We start from the raw sequence: 22581 nt of genomic DNA on the forward strand, positions 1-22581 counted from the left end.
TGGGAAGTGACGGACCCCAGGTTCAGTCCCTCTGCTCCAATCACTCTTTCATTATTTATACAAAGTGGAACAACTTCAACAGAAAAGACTGAAGTGTCCCACATTAGAATATCCCATAACTAAGCGCTTAGAGCGCCTCTCCTGAGATGTGGGATACTCCAGTTCAAATCCTTTCTCCCCCTCTGCATAAGAAGGGGAATTGAACCTGGGTCTCTCACCACCCAGGCAAGTGCTCTAACCACTGACCTAATAGTCATAAGGTATGTGGCAGTGACACCATCACTGGATTTTGAATGGGACTCTGTGAACGCCCTACCGAATTGGGCCATGCATGTGACTAAGGGCTTGTCTACACTGGCACTTTACAGCACTGCAACTTTCTCACTCAGGGGTGTGAAAAAACACCCCCCTGAGCACAGCAAGTTTCAGCGCTGTAAAGCGCCAGTGTAGACAGAGCACCAGCGCTGGTAGCTACGCCCCTCGTGGAGGTGGGTTTTTTAGAGCGCTGGGAGACCTGTCTCCCAGCGCTCCGCCACAACTACACAAGCCATGTTAAAGCACTGCTGCAGCAGCACTTTAACGTTGCCAGTGTAGACTAGCCCTTAGGCTGCTCAATGCCTATCTTCCCTTGGTTTGTAAATCTCTTTGGAGCTCAGGCAGGGAGATAGGGCATATGCAGTGCTCCTCCCTCTATGCATCCAGATGCCTGAGGAGGAAACATAGGCATCTAGGAAACTATCACCCTGAAAACTTAGGCACCAAGTTTAGGTGACTACAGAGTTTGGCAGGAATTTTGTGGATTGCAGTGGAGCCAAACCAGGATTTAGGTGCCTAAATCCCAGACTTAGGCACGTAAGTACCTTTGTGGATCCCACCCAATATTTCTAGTTTGCACGTAGCAGCCTTCCTAGGAGTTGCCTGGATTCTTCTGCAAAGGTAATAGTCTTAGATGAGCAGAGAAACTCTGGATATATTGTACTGCTCATGCATCTGAGCCCTCCAAAACCCAAATGGAAAACAGACAATTAAAATATTTGCAACACTCAAACTGAGGTGCAGACCAAATGTAAACATGTAACAATGCAGCATTACATTAACATATATAAAGTTTTCTAAAGCCTTAATATGAGTGAACATTGCTAACAATTTTCAGTAACCAAACAATCACCACTAGGTTTCCAAAAAGCCAGTTTAATTTAGGTCTAAAATGAGCGTGATACTTTTACCAAGTTTAGGTGTGACACTCAAAACTTACCAAGTTATCTCCTCTCCCCCTTTCAATATTTGTATTGATCCCAGTGCCGTCCAATTCTCATGCGTTATATTTATCATAATTTTGTTGTACTGTAAAAAATCTGACACACTAATTAAAAACAACCCCCCCCCCACAAAACTAGTACCAATCCTATACCAATTATTCCCCCATTTCTCTTCTGGATCATTCATTCTCTCTACTGACACATTAACAATTAACACATAACAGTTTCACAGTTGTTCTGCCAATTAAAGGTTGCAAGTGAGGAAATAAAATAGTACCAAAGGCAATTCAAATCTCCTTTTTATTTCTCTTTGATAAATGCCGATGCTTAAATAAGAGTGCTGTCACAGTATTACATTTTAAAATCAACATGACTTCGTAGTTCAGTATTGTTAAATGGCACAACACTTTACAGTTAACAAAGAGACATTTTAACTGCTCGAGTCCAAAGTTAATATATGTTTAAACATATATAATAGCAAAAATAAAAACCTACCCTCAAATAAAACAAAAATATTTCATTACTGTGATAAAATCTTACCATATTACTAATCTACTGTGCTATAGGATCCCGAGTCAAAGTACCCCTAGTATCACAAATGTATTGTGCTGATATAGCACACCAGTTATTACAGCTATTCAAGCTGCTTGCCACTGTGTGTCTTGGTGCCCTACAAGGATGTACTAGTTTGTCACTTTAACATGCTTACATTTCAGTCTATCAAAATATAATTCAGGGAGGAATAAATGATAAATAAATTAAACTCACAAAACTGCAGATAAATCTTAATTCACTAAATATTTTGTTTGTTTTAAACCAAGTAAACCAAAGGAACCCAGTATATACTGAAATGTTGCTTTTGCGATACTTATGCTAAAAAAAATCATTACTGCAAACACCTTATTAGACCCAGGTCTGAATGTAGCAGTCTAACCCATTCCCATTTACGTTAACCATTTTATATTATACTGTAATGATACGGTAGATATACATGTGGGAAACAGACTCAGCAGCATTCATTTCATGTAAAAAAAATGAGTATCGATTTGAGGTGCCTTATTCCTGCTTTACTTCATGGTTTAGGTAAAACTTTTAACCACCCTGGAAGAGGTTTATTAAAATAGCAGCTACGTGATTTTCTTCAGTGAGAACTAACTCCAGGGTATCCCCTCAGAGTTTATATAACAGAGATGAGAGGCAATGTACTGTAACTTAGTTTCAACTGGTAGCCTTATAACGAAAAGCCTCAAAAGGACAGCTATATTAAACAGTATGTGTATTGGATTTGTTAAACTTTTTACCTTGTCTTCAGAAATCTAGCAGCATAAAGGCACAACATACCTTTCAAGACTAATGCCCGGTCTACACTACAAAGCTAGGTCGACATATGCTGCATTAGATCGAGTTAATAATGTATGTGTCTACACTACCGAGTCCCTTCTGCTGACCTAAAGGGCTTGTAAAGTCAACTTCTGTACTCCACCTCTGCGAGAGGCGTAGCGCTTCAGTCGACATCCACGTGTCGACATGGGGATAGTGCAGACACTGTGCTGTGTAATGCAAATGAATTGGCCTTCAGGTGGCGTCCCACAGTGCTCCGCTGTGACTGCTCTGGAGAGCACTTTCAACTCCACCACACTTCACCCAGTACACAGGAAACAACCGCCCCACTAGTAAAGCCCCGGGAACTTTTGAATTTTCATTTCCTGTTTGATCAGCGTGGAGAGCTCGCCAGCACAGCTGACAATGGATGCTCGAGGCCACAAACGCGCTCCAGCATGGAGCGCACAGGAGGTAGTGGATCTTATTGCTGTCTGGGGAGAAGAGTCTGTGCAGGCGGCACTTCGAACCAGCAGAAGAAACACTAACATCTATGCCAAAAATCGCACAGGCATGAGGGAGAAGGGATACACCAGGGACACACAGCAGTGCCGCATGAAAATAAAGGAGCTTCAGCAAGCGTACCAGAAGACAAGGGAGATGAACAGTCGCTCTGGTTCTGAGCCACAGACATGCAACTTTGATGATGCGCTGCGTGCGATTCTAGGTGGCAACCCCACCACTACCCCAAAACGCTCCGTGGATACCTCCACCACGGTAGGACACTTTCCCGCGTCACTCAGGTATTAACTCTTCTGGCATCATTGTGGCACGCAGCATTGCAGCATAAGGACCAGGTCTGTAGCCAGCGCTTGCAGCATCTGCTCCCTTTCCGCTTTTGTTACCCTCAGGAAAGGGATATCGCTTATGGTCACCTAGGAGGTTTTTAATGCTAGCCCTTAAACCGCAAGCAATTCGATAAGTAATCCGCCCCATTTGGTGAATTCTGGGTCACACAACCACACTTTCCCAAGAGTGCCCTGTTGTGTGCTTGGAAGGGATCACTGTGTATTACAGCCAGCATTTAAAAAGGGGAGGGGTGCGACCCTTCCTGTTTGTCTCCCTTCCACCCCAACTCAGTGCCGCTTTTGTAACCATCAAACTATTTGTGGGTCTTTACACTCGTGCCTGTCCTCAAGCACCATCCAGGTTGCTATGGGAAAGGGCGTTGTGCTGAGGTTCCAACCATTGATTCCAAGTATGTCTTAACAAAAGCTGCAGCACAAGACCTCTCACCCATGCCTTGTGGCCTTACTCACCATGGTTGTAGCAGCAAACCGACTCTTGCAGTAGCCAGCGATTCTCCTTAAGTTGTGACTTGCAGGGAAGTGCATTGAGGGGGTGTTTCTTTTATAAAAAGATTTAAACTTGCACCAGAAACAATGTATGCACTGTCAGTGCTACCCTCGTGCTTTGTATTCTTTGTAGCTGAAACCTTGTCCAAAAGCGCATCCTCCATGCAGAGACTTTCCCAAATTAGAAGGGAGAAAAAGAAGACTTGGGAGGACATGTTCAATGAGTTAATGCCTCCGAGAGTGACAAGACAGAGCTCAGCACATGGAGGATTGCACTGTTGGAGAGCCTGCACAATGACCACAAGGACAGAAGAGCAGGCAGGGAAGATGAGCGTGACAGGCACGAGAGATGGTGCCGATTATGAGGGAGCAAACAGAAACCTTGAGGCGTCTGGCTGAGGTTCAAGAAAGGCAGCTGGACACTAGAGTCCTGCTGCAGCCTATGGTGAACCCGCTGCCATCGTCGCCAAGTTCCACATCCTCCTCTCCCAGACGTCCTAGGATGCGGGGTGGGGGAGGGGAGGGGCGGAGGGAAAGGAAGTCCGGTATCCCTTGCACTCAACTCCAGGGGAAGGTACAAGGACCAGAAGGCGCCCATTCCCACACTTTTGATGGCTATTGTAGTGCAATTGTAAGCAAGCCTTCCTTGTTTTTCCCCCCAGCCCCGTGTTATCAGCCCTTTTGCCCCAGGTTATCTTACTTTTCTTTGCTGTCTCTCAGTGTTTGTGAGCATAATAAAAATCAATGGACTGAGGAGAAAAGGCTCTTTACTCATTCAGCACACAGCAGTTAGCAGGGTTGTAGTTTACAGGGGAGTACATGCAATGAAGGGGACAGCTAGGTAAGTAACAACACACATAAGTGTCACATTACTGTGGGTCATCGATGAAACTAGTTTTCAAAGCCTCTTGGAGACGCAGTGTGCCTTGATGTGCTCTTCTTATTGTCCTGGTGTCTGGCTGCCAAGCAATCTGCCTCCACCACCGCCATCACGCCGGAAACTTTTCTCCCTTTGTTTCACAGATATTACGGAGCACACAGCAACAACAATGTGGATATTGCTTTCACTGAGGTCTAACCTAGTAAGCAACCTATTCCAGCGGGCTTTTAAACGTCCAAAGGCACATTCTACCACCATTCTGCACTTGCTCAGCCTATGGTTGAACCACTCCTTACTGCTGTCCAGGCTGCCTGTGTATGGCTTCATGAGCCTTGGGAGCAAGGGGTAGGCTGGGTCTCCCAGGATCATGACTGGCATTTTAACATCACCAACGGTTATTTTGCAGTCTGGAAAGAAAGTCCCTGCTTGCAGCTTTCTGACCAGACCGGAGTTCCTAAAGATGCGTGTGTCATGCATCTTTCCCTGCCATCCCACATGGATGTCAGTGAAATGGCCCCTGTGATCCATCAGCACTTGCAACACCATTGAGAAGTACCCCTTTAGATTTATGTACTCTTTGGCAAGGTGGTCTGGTGCCAAGGTAGGGAAATGCATTCCGTCTATTGCCTCACCGCAGTTAGGGAACCCCATTGTGGCAAAACCATCCACTATGTCCTGCACATTTCCCAGAGTCACTACACTTCTTAGCAGAAGTCTATTGATTGCCCTGGCAACTTGGATCACAACAGACCCCACGATAGATTTACCCACTCCAAATTGATTTTCCACTGACTGGTAGCAGTCTGATGTTGCAAGCTTCCACAGAGCTATCGCCAATCGCTTCTCAACTGTCAGAGCAGATCTCATTTTAGTATCGCTGCACTTCAGGGCTGATGAAAGCTCTTCGCACAGTTCCATGAAAGTAGCCTTGCGCATTCAAAAGTTCTGCAGCCACTGCTCATCATCCAATAGCTGCATAACTATGTGGTCCCACCAGTCAGTGCTTGTTTCCTGGGTCCAGAAGCAGCACTCCACTGTCAAGGTGATACACAACTGTCGCCAGCATCTGCAATTGCTCTGCTCCATGGCTTCCAGCAGGGCTGCTTGCATGGCATCACGTTATTCTGTATGGCAGCTCCTGCTTAGCAAATACTGCAGGATAAGGTGTGAGGTGTTTGTAATACTCACAACAACAGTGTACAGCTGAGCGGGGTCCATGCTTGCCATGCTATGGCGTCTGTGCGGGTAATCCAGGTTTAGGAAAAAAAAAGGCTTGGTTTGTTTGCTGTTGATTTCAGGGAGGGAGAGAGGTAAGTGCATCATGGGAGGCTAATACCATGTTCCCATAACCACCCGCGCGAATGTTTTGGCCCCATGAAGCATTGCCCAAGCCCAACCCAACATTCCACTCGGCTCCATGCACTGTGGGATAGCTACCCACAATGCAGCGCTCCATGAGTCGATACAAGCCCTGCTAGTGAGAACGCGCTCCGCTGATACAATGTGCATAGTGGGGCATGCAGAATCAACTTGCTTAAATCAGAGGCTCAGTGTTGACTTAAATAAAATTGACCTAATTTTGTAGTGTAGACATACCCTGAGTGCATTTCAAAATTCATTCAGGAGTCAGAAAAAGTTATGGTCCCTTGTGTCTCATCTCTACTATACAAACAATGTAGTCCTGAAGGAATATTTCTAATATTTACACAGAGAAGTTATTGCACTATGCTCTAAAACATATTTTAACAATTCAGAAATCCTATTAAATATTATAACTTTTTAAAAAAGGAAACATCTTAACTTTGGCTAAAACACCATAGGAAAACTGTGTTTTTTCTTTATTGCATCTAGAACTTCATTGTGGCACAATAAAATGTTATCTTTATTAATTCTATAGCAAAGTGGATGTGTAGTTCACAACTGAAGTTAGCAGATAGCCTTTTAGTTTTAAATCTAGTCTATCCATGTTTTATATTGTTCATTTGTTCTATTAACTCAGCCCAAACTTAGTGCATAAAGCAGCAGCTAATATGTAAATTGTCTAATTTCTGGGTACTCTTAAGGAGATTTCACTCACATATGCAGTTCAGACAGCTGCTGAAAGAAGCCAAGTTACACAGGAATACATAAATATCTCAACTTAGCATTCAAGGAAGGTCAAGCAGGCACCAGTTGTGCTTTCACTAAACATGTAGAGAGATGGATGGGTAAAATCCAGATGCTTAGAGGTTATCTGGGGCGCTGGTTGGCTAGAAGGAAGTCCTTGTCTCTGCACATCAGACACAGTTTCAGATTTCTAAGGGAGCCACCAGCAGTGAAGAAAGCCCAGGTACCCATGAGCATCATGATAATGTAAGATGGCACTAGGCTGCCTTCGTACTGAGGATTCAGGAAAGTCTGCAAAAGGAAAAGAAAAATCATAGTTCAGTTGAACAGCAACAATTAAATTAACAATCCAAAGTTCTTTTAATCAGATGAGATCTTAGAAATCCAGGCTGCCTGCTCTGCATGGATACTAACAAGCTAGGGGGACTATTTTTAATACGTCAAGAGTTTGCCAAGTATCTTGGCCAAAATTCGGCATGTGGCAGCGCCCTAACTGCAGCTCTTCATTGCAGATGTTGCTGCATTTCAACAGTTAGCCACTGCGCATCTTGTGGCCCCAGACTATTTTGTACCAAAAATGCTTACAAAAGACAACTTAAAAACAATGGGGTAGGCAAATAATGCAAAGGACAAATCTATCCCCTGACTAGAAAATTATTGGATATTAAGAATCAGACAAACAATTGCTTGAGTGAAAATACTTGTTTGGCTTTCACCCTACAAATAATTCATTAATTAGCATTTTCGTTTGATTATTAAAGCCATGATCAGCAACCCTAATCAGAAATTTATTCCATTCTTCCCCTCCCCTCATATCAATCTAGCAGGCTTTAAGAATATATAATGACAGGTGAACTCACCAGACCTGATACCAGCAAATGGCTCAGGATGACCAGTGCCAGTGCCCACCACTTCTTCTTTTCACAAGCATCAAAAAATACAATGCCCCAAAAAATGTGCAGCAGAACAATGGCCAAAGTCATGAATGCTGAAAGACAGTATATCATGAGTCCTCATTACTGGTAAGGCATTAAATGTACACACACACAGTGTTTTCATTCATCCACACAACCTCTGGTTCAAACTTGTAGTATGAGTATCCATTAATACCTGTACAACAGTCTACACAAGAGAACAAAAAACTCCATGTATTTTGCACACACATTAGCAACAGCTGTAAATGTAATATAGCTAGGCAGCCAAAAACACACATTATTATCTAAACGATTGGTTCTGATGTGCTTATCCCAGGACTTATACAGCATTATAGCAAAACTATTCACACAACTGATCGGATCTACTGCTCCTCCTTCACTATGCATAAGAAATAGGGACTGTTTTCCTTGTCTTCCAGTGGAGGATTTCAAATCCATATTTGGAAGAGGTAGGGAAGTGGGTAAAAGTTACATTTATAACCTGAAATACATTTATATCCTGAAGCAAAGAACAAAATAAATGGGTTTTAAACTTCAAAACTAGTTGAAAGAAAGACAATCCTGCTTACTAGTATTGTACAGCAAAAAGGACAAAGGGACTAAGCGCTAGGTCCACAAAAGAACTGAGGCACCTAACTGACAAGGTAGGCACCTCAATCCAACATTTATGTGCCACTGAGATCCCCCAAGTTTCTGCTCAGCTGCTACCTAGCTCTGTAGGTGCCTAAAGTCAGAAGGCACCTAAATTTTCACCATGAAAGAATCCTGGGTGCCTAAGTTTCTGCCTGTGAGCACAACTGCTCAGTCTAGGCACTTGGGCAACTATCTTGCACCTCAGCCCCAGCGGATTCTCAAAATAGGCTTTCCGCCGTTTATCTTGTCAGAGGGGACTGATATGGTAGGCATGCTCAGAGTACACCAAATCCCACACAAAAGGGAGTGGGGGCAGAAGAGGAAGTGCCCCTGACTTATAACTTTTATCTCAATGGTTAGAGCACTCACCCAGAATATGGGCAACCTAAGTTCAATTCCTCCCTCTGCCTGATGTGGAGAAGGGATTTGAACTGGGGTGTCTCACCTCTTAGGAGAGTGTCCTAATCATTGGGGTATGGAGTATTCTGGGGCAGAGCTCTCCCACTCCCTCCTGTTGAAGCTGTTTCACTGCATAAAAATAATTAAATACTCAATGGAGCAGGGGGACTGGAACCTGGGTCTCCGTTTCCACGTGAGTGCCCTAACCAGTGGGCTCTACACTCACTCCCACACTCTCTGGTCCAATTACTATTTTTAAAAATCAAAATTTACTTCTTACAATTATTGCTGTTTATTTCTGCATTTCACGTAGCTTGGGCCATAATTATACAGGGGCAAATGCTGCAAGGTTTGTATGGCCAAACTGCAGAGGAATAATTTAAATGCAAATAACTATTTTGCTTTATAGTATTTAGGGTTTGGGGTTTTTTTTTTTTTTAAATAACCACATAGTATAAATTTCTCTATATTTTTAGAAAATGTAAACTTCAGGCATAATCCACATGGCAACACCCCTTTAAAAGAAGCCAGGCGCCAAGTGGTTGGGAGCGGCCAAAAGCGTGCTCTGGGGAGGCAGTGGAGCGGAGGTGAGCTGGGGAAGGGGAGTGCGGGGAGGGCCGCCTGCAGCAAGTAATGGGGGGGGGACAGCGCACAGGGGAACCGCTCCCCGCCCCAGCTCATCTCTGCTCCGCCTCCTCCCCTGAGCACGCCGCACCGCTCTGCTTCTCTCCCTCCCCAGCTTGCGCGCCAAACAGCTGATTGGCGCGGCAAGCCTGGGAGGCGGGAGAAGCGGCGGCGTGCTCCGGGAGGAGGCAGAGCAGAGGTGAGCTGGGGCGGGGAGCCGCCGTACAGCGGGGAGTTGCCGCACGCGGCTCCCCAGGCCGAGGGGAGCTGCCGCGGTGGGGGCCAAGGGAGGGTGCCGAGGAAGGGAGGGAGCCGAGGGAAGCTGCCGCAGGGGGGGCGCCGAGGGGGGGGGGCGAGGAGAGCTGCCACAGGGAGGGCACCGAGGGGAGGAAGGAAGGGGGCCGGGGGAGCTGCTGGGGGGGGGCGGGGAGCTGCTGCAGGGCTCCAGGATCGGGGGGGGAGGGGGGGCGGTGCATGGTGAAAGTTTCGCCTAGGGCGCGAAACAACCTTGCACCAGCCCTGTTGTGGGTCATGTATATTTGTTAATTTTTGAAGTCCTCTAGTATATTTTTACAGACTCTGCTCATATTTGTGTATAAAAAGGTGAAAATAAATCTTTGTTTTTAAATGTTACCTCTTGAATGTACTACATAAAATGGAAAGGTACAAAAAAAAGTCCAGGTTGCATAGTTTGCGTTGCTTTTAGGACATGCTAATCCAGGGGTTCTCAAACTGGGAGTCGGGACCCTTCAGCGGGTTGCAAAGTTATTACATGGGGTGTCACGAGCTGTCAGCCTCCACCCCAAACCCCACTTTGCCTCCAGCATTTATAATGGTGTAAAATATATAAACAAGTGTTTTTAATTTATGGGGGAGGGGGGTCCACGCTCAAGGCTTGCTATGTGAAAGGAGTCACCAGTACAATAGTTTGAGAAGCACTGTGCTAAACCATAAATACGAGTTATAGGAAGGAGTAAACAAAAAAGGGTGTTTGATCCATTTTAAAATTACTAAAATCTGGTGATCACTGACACTGGATTGTAAACATCTGCTTTAAACAAACACACACACACTCACTCATCCAGCATACTACCATGAAATATTTAGACACTATTTATGTAGCACACAGCATATATTATGCTCTGCTTATGCAGTCAGGAGATACTGGGTGCTAAAACGCATTGGAAAATTGTTAAATTTTGGCATAAAGTACTCAATTTGCTTTTTAACTGACGTGGCATCTGATTTTCAGAATTAGAGACCCATGTTGGATGTACCTAGCTTCCCAATGGCATGCTGAAAGTGCCATAATTTAATAACCAAATTATGAGCAGCAGAATGAGCAGTTATACAAGAGGCAGCAGCATTATTATTTGACGTAAAGAAGCATCCAGGGGTTCCAGTTGGGATTAGGGTCCCATTATTATTTTACTATTTAAGTTTATACTGTAGTATCACCTAGAGTTGTCAACCAGGTTGAACCCCATTGTGTTAGGAGCAGTACAAACATACAATAAATGACAGTCCCAGCCCCAAAGAGCAAACAGACAAATAGTAAGAGAGAATTTCTGTCCTCAAAATATTACAATCAAAATGAGGAAAAAGATGGGAGAGGAAACAGAGGCACAGAGGGGGGAAGTGGCTTGCCCAAGGTCACTGGAAGAGCTGGGAATGGCATCCACAACTCTTAACTCCAAGGCCAAAACCCTATCCATTAGACCACGCGCACTCCCAAGGACGCCTGATTATTTGTAACACCCACAGAGGTGAAAGTAAGCCAGTACGGTCCAGTACACAGCCAACCGTACCGGCAGGGGACAGCTTCCCCAGGCTGGCAATTTAAACAGCCTGGGGCTCTGCTGCGGTAGTGGCGGCTGGAGCCCCGGACCCTTTAAATCGCCACCAGAGACCTGCTGCCAGAGCCCTGGGGTAGCAGCGGTGGCTGGGAGCCCCAGGGCTCTGGCGGCAATGTAAAGGGCCCAGGGCTCTGGCTGCTGTGGGGAGCCCCAGGCTTTTTAAATCAATGCCGGAGCCCCAGGGCTCCAGCAGTAGGGCTCTGGCAGCAAATTAAAGGGCCCGGGGCTCCAGCTGCCACTACTGCGGCAGAGCCCTGGGCCCTTTAAACTGCCTCCAGAGCTCCGCTGCCGGGAGCCCCGGGGGTCCTGCAGCAGCCGGGAGCCCCAGGGGTCCGGCAGTAATTTAAATGGCCTGGGGCTCCCTGCCGCCACTACTGTGGCCGGTAAGGTAGATTCCATTTACCATGCTGAGTTTTACAGCTGCTTAGAAAATGTGACAAAACAGTCTGACAAAAACACTCATATTTAGTTTTCTGACCACTTAAGCAACCAGTTGGAAATTGCTCATATTAAAATAGGGCTATTCAGAAAAACTGTGTAGGGACTTTAGGTTTGGAACTTCCTCTGGGGATTGTAATGTTGATATAAAGCAAACCATGATTTAGGGCTCATATACGAAATTTTGACACAGAAGTTGAATGCCTACCTTTTTCACCTGTCACTCTGTGTTGCCTTTACTGCACAGAGTTGTTTCTGTGGTGTCTTAGGACAAGAGGAAAGCATGTACCTGAGTCACTGCTCCATTAGATTGGGGTCTTTATTAATGTAGTCAATTAATACACAACTATCCAAGTTTAAAAAGCAGGGGGCAGACAATTGAAATAACTGAGCTATTGGTCTACACCAACTGAGCACGTTCACAAGATCTCAAAGGGGAAAAAAAATCAAACAAATACATATTAAAAAACCTTGCCTTTTTATCAAAAAGATCTCATATTTCAAAAGCATAAACTAAGGTCAACAGCATCTGGTACGATTAAAATAGGTGCTCTCAAAGAAATCAAATATAACATTTCAATAATGCACTGTTCTTCTTTGAATAAAATATTTATATTTTGTAATCTGAGAAAAGTGGAACTTCCAAAAAGGAAATGGAGAGTTTAATTCTTATCTTTTCTCTTAAAACAAAAATTAGAAAGACATTTAAATTACATGAAATCACAAACATATGAAGTCACAGTGATGTGAGATAGCACCATCTAGGGACTAAATATTGCCAAATTAAATTGGGTAGCTTGGTTAAGAATGTTTCAGTTTCTTCATAGTACAACTTAACAGTTTGATTTAAAGTTTTAAACAACAACAGGAAGTTTGGGCACACCTGTTATGCAACAAAAAAGCTGGAAACTTAACATTAGTTGTGTATTTATAGTTTACAGTTCCTTAAAGTGTCGTAGGGTTGCAATAAACACCATAAAAATATACACTAATCACAATACAAAGTGTCTAATGGTTGTTTTGAAGAAAAACTCTCTACACACCCACACACACACACTTACACTTTTTAAAGAGGCAACAATAGTTAATTAAAGAGGTATCAGGAGATTAATTGTAACACTGTAGCCAAGGAAGCTAGCTACACAACTGTCAATTTTTGTAAAAAAATGTGCATAATTTTGGACACATCTTACCTCAACACAAGTGTAAATGTTTAAAAATGATGGATCTTTCTGTACAATCAACAACACACGTACGGTGTTCTTAAATATGTCAGGATCTAGACCAGTGGTTCCCAAACTTTAACAGCCCGCGAACCCCTTTCACTAAATTGTGAAATCTCGTGAACCCCCTCCTACAAATGAATATTTCCAGGGATTTAAGTTTAAATGTCCTCCGCACTCCGTGGGGCTCCTGCTGCTGGACCCCACTGACCGCCCCGGTCAACTAAGCTCCACTCAGCTCGGCCTGCAGGTCCCTGCTCTCCCTGGGGCTCAGGCTGCCGGCTCCCCCACTCCCGGGGGCAGGGCTTGGACTGCCAGCCCCGCGTGGAACGCTGGGGTTCGGGCAGCCGGCTCTCCCGCTGATGGGGGCAGGGCTTGGGCTGCCAGCCCCAACTGCCCGGCCCCGCTCTCCCTGGGGCTCAGGCTGCCAGCCCCGAACGGAGCACTGGGGTTCGGGCTCCCCCGCTCACGGGGGCAGGGCTCGGGCTGCCAGCCCCAACTGCCCGGCCCTGCTCTCCCTGGGGCTCGGGCTGTCTGCCCTGCAACCAGGTCCCACTTGCTGCCTCCAATGCCCGGGGTCCTCTGGCCGCCATTCGTGAAATTTTTCTGGTGAACCCCCTGTAACGTTCTGCAAACCCCCAGGGGTTCGCAAACCCCAGTTTGGGCACCACTGATCTAGACTGACTTTATACATTTATGGATTCACATTTCTACTGTTCTTCCCAAGATCTTCCACAGGCTTCTATCACTGATATAGGGTATTCAGAATCAATAAAATTGGGTCATATGTTGTGTACTTTTTCTGTGATCTTTCAGCAATGGACCTACAACCAGCTGCCTTTTTTTTTTTTTGGCGCTACTCTCTTCTCTCTGTGTTCTATTGGCTTAAGAAAAAGGACTGAACAACAGAAACAGACACCTGTCACATAAAGTGACTGAACCACTTATTTCTCACCAAGATGTTATGCCACGTGTAAGGGAATTTCAAGTAAGCATTTTACCCCCTGTAAGTCTCTATACAAAGAGAGGGAGAGGGAATAAGGCAATGTGTTGAAATGAAAACTTTGTTTTTAACTTTTTCATTAACATTTTCTGCCTAGTTCTTTGCTTTCTGCGTGTTTAACAAACAAAAAGAACAATTTCTTGCTTTGTGATGTTCAACAAGCAAAACCAAGTCCATGGCAACTCAAATTATTGTTAATAATTAGGAAGTAAGGCAATTAACAAATAGGGCAACTTAAAATTTGTAAAATCTGATAAAAACCTATTGTACCTTTAACCCTGTCAGGTCCTCCACTGCCAAAATTATTTACAAATGAGTGGACATTCCTTAAAAAACTCAAGGAAGAACCTTATGATAATCCAACAGAAGCTCTGCTTCTCCACTATTCATGCCTCTATGGACAACTGACACTTCCGTAACAGGGCTAGGAGTGATTCCTTTCCTGGCAACCATTGTAGACTCGGCTTTATGGTGGAGGGATCAAAAGCCATTAGGGAAAATAATAGATGAGTGAGTTAGTATTTCTGCAAAACAGAACAATATTTGACCCTAACAGAGGCAAGGACCTAGCCAAACCCGGTCAGTGCTGCAGTCAAACGATCCAATTTTTCCTACCAATTTTTAATGTATCCAGTTGAACTTGCACAAAGAATCTATTTCTCTCTACCAGCCACTACACCAGCAGAGAGAGTTTATTTTTCTCAACCAGAGCCTAGCAGCGAGCATATGTTTAAACAGTCTGGCCTAAAGTATGGTCCTTTCATTTTTATTTTATTTCAATTCCAGATGAAATGTCTACCTTACAGGAAGGCAAGTTTTAATGAATGTACACTGCTCGCATCCACTAAAAGAAAGAATCCCCTAATCAGTTTCTTTTGAAAACACCACCAGAGACCATGGATAACTTATCAAAGCATATACCCTTTCCAAAACATGACATTTTGGAAATATATCTTGCTCTTGTTCTATTCTTCTGCAATAATTCAAAGTTGATGTTTTCATATTACTAGGGGTATTATTTATGCAAGATCCTGGTGATCTGACTTATATATTAACCGTGAGATAAACACCCAAGGTGTCCAGCAAGCCTCATTCAGAAAAATGTATTTACCTTAGCTTTGCATTACCTAAAGAGATACTCTTGTTTTGCAATAATCAAGATCAGAATGACAAACATATCTGACTTCAAAGAAATATAAAATAAGAAAGAACAGTGCCAAAGCCCTAATCTGTGTTATAGTAGTTTCAGACTTTCATATGTGGGAGGAATACCGTTTAAGGAAAAGGCCAATAAACAGTTACACAGTATACATAAATAAATACAAGTGATTTACATTCTTTATAATTTGATGTCATTGCAACCTCTAGTGTATTACACTTAAATGTCTCATTAAACAAACTTTCTTTGAAGTCAAGAAAGTAGCATATTTTTAAAAAGCCATAAAGTACACCAAAATTTAAATATTTACAACAGGCTTTAAGTTCCAGAAAAATAATACACCCCCTATATAACACACTGAATGTTGGATGTTTACCAATGTGAGATTGACTGACTTCCAACCAGTTGGGACCCTGAATTTCTAGAGGCAAAACCAGTAAAATATTTCTTAAAAAGCTGAATTCTTAATTAATCCTGTGCTTCATGAGCCAAATTAACATAACTGTTTAGAGAAAGTTATGTTTTCTCAAATGTATACTAAGATATACACAAATATCTCACAGTACAGTTAAAGCCCTTATAATGGGTTAAATAAAGTTTTCCATGGGCCACTTATACAAGGAAATGTTAGGCGTTTTTCAGAAAAAAATAACTGAATAAATTCAGTCTTCACTTGCCCCTCAGCCCCCATAACAATCATCAGGCCACACTCCCATGCACAGATTTACCTACCAGAAGCCACGAAGTACTGAGGAGAATCTCCATAAATACCCACTGTGCCTGGTCCCAAGGAGTCAGTCAGGATATTCACAAGAGAAAATATTCCACTCATGATCCCAAAACCCAGGCCAGACACTACACAAAGAAAACACACAAACACAGAAGAGACTAATTACAAGTCTTTAGAAATCCTCACATTACCTGTAGGTGGCAAGATTTTATAAGTGAAGTCATATTCAAAGACCAAAGAATTCTAAGGAATCTCTCCATTTCATTCCTACATTCCATTTTTATTGGAAACCAATTAATTCTTTAGGAGGAGAAGAATACTTAGAACTTACATAGGACTTTACATCTTCAAAGTGCTTTACAAACATCAAGCAACACTCACAATTCTGCTGTGAAGTGAACAAATATAATTATCCCCATTGCCTCAACATGGAAGTGGGAGAGAGCGGTTAAGTGATTTTTCAAAGACCATAGAGCGAATCCATGTCAGAGCTAGAATCAGAACTTGGGTATTATTGTCTCCTCTCAATTGATGGCAGTTTCATTAGAAGAGACAAGGACAAAATGGGCTTGGAGACTGAAGCGCCATCTCACCCCAAAAGGTAAGAGGTAGGTTGCAAGGTCAAGGTTGAGATATGCTGGCTGGCTCATGTGGGCACTGACATTGCCTCTATTATAGAACATCTCTTCTATAGAGAGATAACTTCATTTTTCAGAGCTGTTAACATGTTATCTTTCACAAGTGCTAAATCCACATGATTTTTTAAAAAAGGATAATATATATTTTTCTGCAAACTACAGAGACTGAACTTTATCGAAAGATATATACAGAATTAACATAATGCTTCATGACAAAGTAGAATCATAGTTTTACTGCATCTCATATTTCAGCACAACCCTGGTCATCTTCACACAAATGAACTGAGCTCAAAAAAAAAAAAAAAGATCTTGAGAAACAGTGTGGTCTAGTAGATTAACCAGAGAACTGGGAATATGGAATTCCTGAATTCTAATACTCATTCTCACAGTAACTGCCTCTAGGATCTTGGGCAAGTTTGTTTTTTTTTTTTTTTTTTACAAAAGTCAATTTTCCCATTTATGAAGTAGGGATGAAAATAATTACCTAGCTCCTGGGGCATTTGTAAGAATTAATTAGCCAATGGTTGTAAAATGGCTGTGAATTTGAGAAAATAATTCTTAGCAATTGTAGTGCTTTTCACTAACAACTTTCTTTTGATGTTAATGATAAAATTATTTTGATACCTTTTGCCTTACGTAAACTGAACATCTATAAAGTATGTTTTTAAATGCCTGTTGGAGTCTACAAGACTTTGTGAAACAAATAAAAATGAGTAGCAAATAAACACACAGTCTGCTTGCAAAAGTTAACATTTTCTGTGACTATAATATTTTACAAATGATCTTTTTTTTCCTAACATGACTTTTTGGGGTACATGTTAAATAGTTTTGTCTGCATTTCAACTTACCATAGGACAACTGTCTGACAGAGATGGGTATGGTTTCCTCCTGGCTTATAGTCGTTAAGCCCTTATTAGCTTTTCTGAAATAAAGACAATATTTTTAAAAGTAATATTTTAATGTCCATACATTCTATTTTTCAACTTTGCTACTTCAAACTAGTCAGATCTTATTTTTAAACATCTAAATGAAACAGGAAAGCCACTTAAATAATTATATGCAAAGGATGGGAGGAGGCTTTTCAAAGCAAAGGTCACCAGAATTTTTCAACGCGGGCAAAACAACTTATTTTCTCATAGTCTCATTCTCAGAAATGGTTGAAATATTTTGGCTGAAATTTTTTCCAAAAAAATTCACCCTGTGGTAGACATCCAGCATGGAAAATTTCAGACCATGTGGTTGAAGATGGGCAAAGTTATACACAACTGAAAACAGGATATTATAATAAGACATGTTGGGCAGCCTTCATAATAGATGGTGCTACCAGCCCCACCTATAATATTTTAGTTCTGCATAAACAGACCCAGGAAAACCTAAGCCAAACTTTTCGGCCTATTCAGTGGAATTTCTAATGGGGGGGGGGGGAGGGGGTTAGCTCTAACAGTTAGTATATCTTGGTCCTGATCCTGCAAAGACTTACTCATATGCTTAAGTTAAATAACTTAAATGGGATTGCTCACAGTGCATAAAGCTACACATACGCTTAATTCTTTGCAGGATCAGTGCCCATGTCTGTACTCTTTTCAGGGACTCAAATGTTAAAACCTCAAATTAATGCCAAGTACCTTAAGAATCTTTGTCCAAGCAAAATTTAGTTTACTAATAAGAATTTGGAAAGATTTGTTAGAACTTGTTACAGGGTTTACACTAATTATTCTGATGCCAAGAACAAAAATAAAGATTTTCTTCTGGTTTACCTACCCTCATTCACTGGTCTTTGAAATAAAACTGCCTAAGCAGATACCTTGATTATTTTGCAAATATTTTTAGCCAATACCTAAATATTGTGAAGCCACTTGTAAAAGATGGATTTGATATCTGATTCTTTTGCAAAAATGGTAGCAGTGGAGAGTAACATTTGTGTCACGTGAAATGACACCACTTATATCATCATGTAATAATCACGAGTTGTGCATGCATTTCTTATTGAGGTCAGTGAGACAAGCTGTTGTTCTTGCAGTCAGCCATGTTCACTCAACTGCTGTTTCTACAGCATTCACAGGATGTAAATTATCATGATCTAAAATGCTACCATACGACACTGTTACTCAGTTCCCCCAGTTTTCCAGCCTGTATTAATTTTGTATTCTGGCTTAGACGGAATTTAAAGAAATAAAAACATTGTATTTTAAAACTTTTTCCTAGATGCTATATTTTTCAGACTTCATTTTGCTTAGGGATATAGGATCAAAGATTTAATCTGAGTTTTTAATAACTAAATTACTGATATAGCAGTGAGGAATCAGAAATTCTGGAAAATTCACAAGTGGGGGACAACAATAATTCACAAAAATGTCAAGATACAAGGCTGAAACATTGGAGTTTGTTCTAATTAACAATCAAGATTTTTTTATGGAGATCATTGACAGATGAGACCCAAGTTCTTTATTTTTAAATTCTTTCTATACCCAAGGATGGTCTTATTATAGGAAAGATAACACTCATACATTGATAAAAATAACAAACCCAACAGACAAATTAATCTTCAATCTGAATATAGTACAACACTTTCAAATCTGATTTTCAAGTCACGTTTAGAAAGTTTTCTTTGTAACATAAGGACTTGAAACTTATTAAATCCCCAACTATGCAGAAACTGGTGAGGCTGTAAGAGGAGTGCTGACATACAACAGGCTACCTATTCAGTATGATCCTCGAAAGAGGAAGGGTACGTCTTCACTAGCAACGTTAAAACGCTGCTGTGGCAGCACTTTAACACGGCTGTGTAGTTGCAGCACCAGTGCTGGGAGAGTGCTCTCCCAGCGCTGTAAAAAAACCCACCCCCACCAGGGGAGCAGCTCCCAGCGCTGGTGCACTGTCTACACTGCCACTTTACAGCACTGAAACTTGCAGCGCTCAGGGGGGTGTTTTTTCACACCCCTAAGCGAGAAAGCTGCAGCACTGTAAGTGGCAGTGTAGACAAGGCCTAAGAGACACCAGAAACATTTAACTTACTTTAACAGTTTGTAATAGGCAAATCGGAAGACTTCCTGGAGCAGGACAGAGAACACCACTCCAAAGATGAGCAAATTTTTCTTTACTGATGCACTGTTGCTCCCACCAATCTGCACTGCAATGAACCATACAAGGGAAGAAAGCAGCAACGAGACCAGCCAGAAGAAACCTCTACAGTTAAAAAAAAAAAAAAAAGGAAGGGGAAGCAGGGAAGAGAGGAGACAATCCATCATTCATACTATTCAATTACCAAAAAAAATAAATAAAAAGATTCCATAGCTTGTGTGTTTAAATCTCTAATAAGGGACTCCTCAGTGCAGCGGATGCATTGACAAGGGAGGCCTGTCTTGAAGTGAGTGACAAAGTAAACATACCCTCCCACAGACCCCATTTACCATGCTAATAAATTATTTGAAAAACTAATTTTAAAAACAGCTTAGACTAACAGTTTTACCCCCAATGTAGACAGAGCATACTGTGATTAAAATGGTTTCAGAAAACCGTTTGAGAGCCTTGACTATACAAGGAAACTGAACTGTTGCAGGAAGTGGACTGACCACTCTCAATCATGCTGTCTGAGACAACAGTGAAAAGGTTTTGACTGGGCTATGTTATTTTCAATAGGAGTTATATGGGCACTGCTGCTAAAAACTATTTTTGCTAACATCTATTTCCTACCAGAGCCAAGGCACTTGGGAATGGCTGCTAGACATGGTTTTAACCCTGATCTTTGGGAGTAAATTCTTGGTAGCATAGGGTTGTCATCATTGCTATGTGATCTGTAGCACCCAGGAGTTCACCCAACTTAGAATCACAACTGTCTGGACACAGCCCCCCTCCAATCCTTATTCTCCAGTGATAACCCTACTCCTGTTGTCTGCTTCATATAAACATCGCTAGGGGCTATCACTGGAGAATGTGATCCTTTAATAAGGGTTAGTCCTCTAGTGCTCTCCACAGCTGGAGTGGGGGCTGGGGTCCCCCACATGTGCCACTAAACCCAACTTCCTGAAGTGGGAGGCTCATACCTTAGTACTAGGCTGGTGTTCCTCACACCCCTAACTTCCCCCTAACTGGGGTGCGTGTCAGACCTTTGCGGGGGAGGGGAGAGGTCCTGCTGTTTTACTGAGATGCAACCTCTCTCCGGCTTTAGTGGATCAGGAGGCTGATACGCTCAGGTGGGATCTGAGGTCACAACGACAAATACAGCCTGGGTCTGGGGGTTTCTCCCGCCGGGAGGTGGGATCCGTACCACAGGGTGGGGTCAGGGGGCTTCTACCATCGACGGCAGAGGGCGGGCAGCCCCCGGGCTGAGGACAGTCTCGGGGTATCTCCTGTCCGGGTGGGGGAGAGAGAGGGGCTGACGCCCGAGGCAGGAGGACTAGGGGTTCCTCCCGTCAAGGCGCGGAAAGGGGCTGACGCCCGTGGGGGCGGGGAGAGCTAGGGGCCTCCCCACCTGCCGCTGCCCAGGCGCTGTGTCACTGCCGAGCGGTCTCAGGAGGCCCCAGGCAGCTGTCGCTCCCCTCCCCCCAGGCGCGGCCCGGCCCGGCCCGGCTCACCCAGCGATGAGGAAGACAAGGCGCAGCGGTTCGGCGGCGATGGTGCAGACGCACAAAGCAAGCGCCGGCCCGAAGGCGATGAGGCTGCACCCAATGAACACTGCCGCGGTCATGGCTGAGGAGCCTGGACACGCCCCCAGGCCAAAGCCCACCGCTGTTGCTGCCCCTTGCTGGGCTGGAGCCCGACCCAGGGCTTCAGCCTCCCGCGGGCGCCGCCCCGTCCCCGCCGCCCCCCGCGCACATTCTGGCTGAGGGAACAGCTGAGCCCTGGCGCCCACGCAGGGAACCGGGTCACTGGCTGGGGTGTGGCTCCTCAGAGCAGCGCATTCTCCCCCCCCTCGCAAGGCCCCAGGACCACAGCCCTCGTGGTGGGACCAGGGCTGGCAGGGGGAGGTGGGAGACGTGCTCGTGGGGCGGGCTCAGGGCGAGCCTGAGGACTTGACACAAGCTTTAGTTGTGTCATAGGAGTCAGGCTGGAGGAGGGCTGGGCTAGCCCTTTACGGCACAGTCCTCACTACTGCTGGCTTGAGGTGATGTATGCTTAGCACCAGCTCCTTCAATAGTCCGTTGACAGTAGGAGCTATCACAACCCCCGGGTCCCTATCAAGCTGCTGGCTATAAAGCCTACAGGGCCAGCACACTACGTCCTAAAGACAGACAGTGTTTTTGCTTACTAGGTAAGATGGTCACTAGGTTATGAAGTGATAGTGAGCAACTCGCTCAAGAAAAGAACTCCCCTACATTCGTCCAAAAATCCTAGCCTTCACCTAAGAACTCATGCTAACACAGCTATATAGGAAGGGAAGGGCTGGACATATGTTGCGTGGAAAAAAAAAAGATAAGTAACTTCAAGGAACTGGAAACATGCTTGATTATAATGAAATATGCTAAATATACCTGTCATGCAGCTTAAAAAAGGAGATCCTGAATTAAATAAGAAAAACTGGAAGTTCAATTTGGGAAGCAGAAGGTAATTTTTCCCCTCTCTTTAGTCACATGGATGAACTTGTCACCATAAAAACTCCAGTCGAGACAAACACATAGCTGAAGTCTTCTTTAAAAAAGCCCCTGAAAATTTATAAGAGTTTAATGAATGTAGCACTTATGAAAGGTGCCTTCTTAACAACTGTGGAGCTTAACATTATTTATTCCAAGATGAGGTAGTGAATAGACAGCAATAGAGGCCCTTCCACACTGCTACAGAGTGCCAAGACTAAGTTAGAGGAGCCATTTAATTTAAACCCTGTCTAAAGTGGTCATGTTTTCCTACACGGTCAAGCTCCAGCTGACCTAACTTCAACATTATTTGAATTTGAGGGATTATTTCCCCTGTATAAGGCTTCAGGGATCCTAGTGGTCATTTTGTAATGTGCATACTCCACTCTCTGCAGATAGGTAAGACTAAATTCATTCAATTCATTTCACATAGGCCACTGAATAGCCAGATTC

At 43.6% G+C, this 22581-nt stretch overlaps 1 protein-coding gene across 1 annotated transcript; it reads right to left on the bottom strand.

The window, feature by feature from the left end:
• Positions 1 to 510: 510 nt before the first annotated feature.
• Positions 511 to 21505, bottom strand: APH1B (aph-1 homolog B, gamma-secretase subunit). Its single transcript, XM_037910529.2, has 6 exons — positions 21133 to 21505; positions 19574 to 19744; positions 17407 to 17480; positions 15923 to 16045; positions 7781 to 7908; positions 511 to 7211 (listed from the first exon to the last, which is right to left on the bottom strand). The coding sequence occupies exons 1-6, from the start codon at positions 21243 to 21245 to the stop codon at positions 7044 to 7046; spliced, it is 777 nt and encodes a 258-aa protein (XP_037766457.1). The 5' UTR covers positions 21246 to 21505; the 3' UTR covers positions 511 to 7043.
• Positions 21506 to 22581: the final 1076 nt, after the last annotated feature.

This window comes from Chelonia mydas, chromosome 10, assembly GCF_015237465.2.
Source record: "Chelonia mydas isolate rCheMyd1 chromosome 10, rCheMyd1.pri.v2, whole genome shotgun sequence".
Lineage (NCBI taxonomy): Eukaryota > Metazoa > Chordata > Testudines > Cheloniidae > Chelonia > Chelonia mydas.

Bases quoted from the DNA above. Each gene is read 5' to 3' on its own strand.
- APH1B (XM_037910529.2), bottom strand. From the start codon at position 21,245: ATGACCGCGGCAGTGTTCATTGGGTGCAGCCTCATCGCCTTCGGGCCG. The intron at 16,046-17,406 runs GTAAGTTGAAAT...TTCTTTGTGTAG, and splicing joins TGTCAGACAGTTGTCCTATG to TGTCTGGCCTGGGTTTTGGG. The intron at 7,909-15,922 runs GTAGGTAAATCT...ACTGTCTTTCAG, and splicing joins TCAGTACTTCGTGGCTTCTG to CATTCATGACTTTGGCCATT.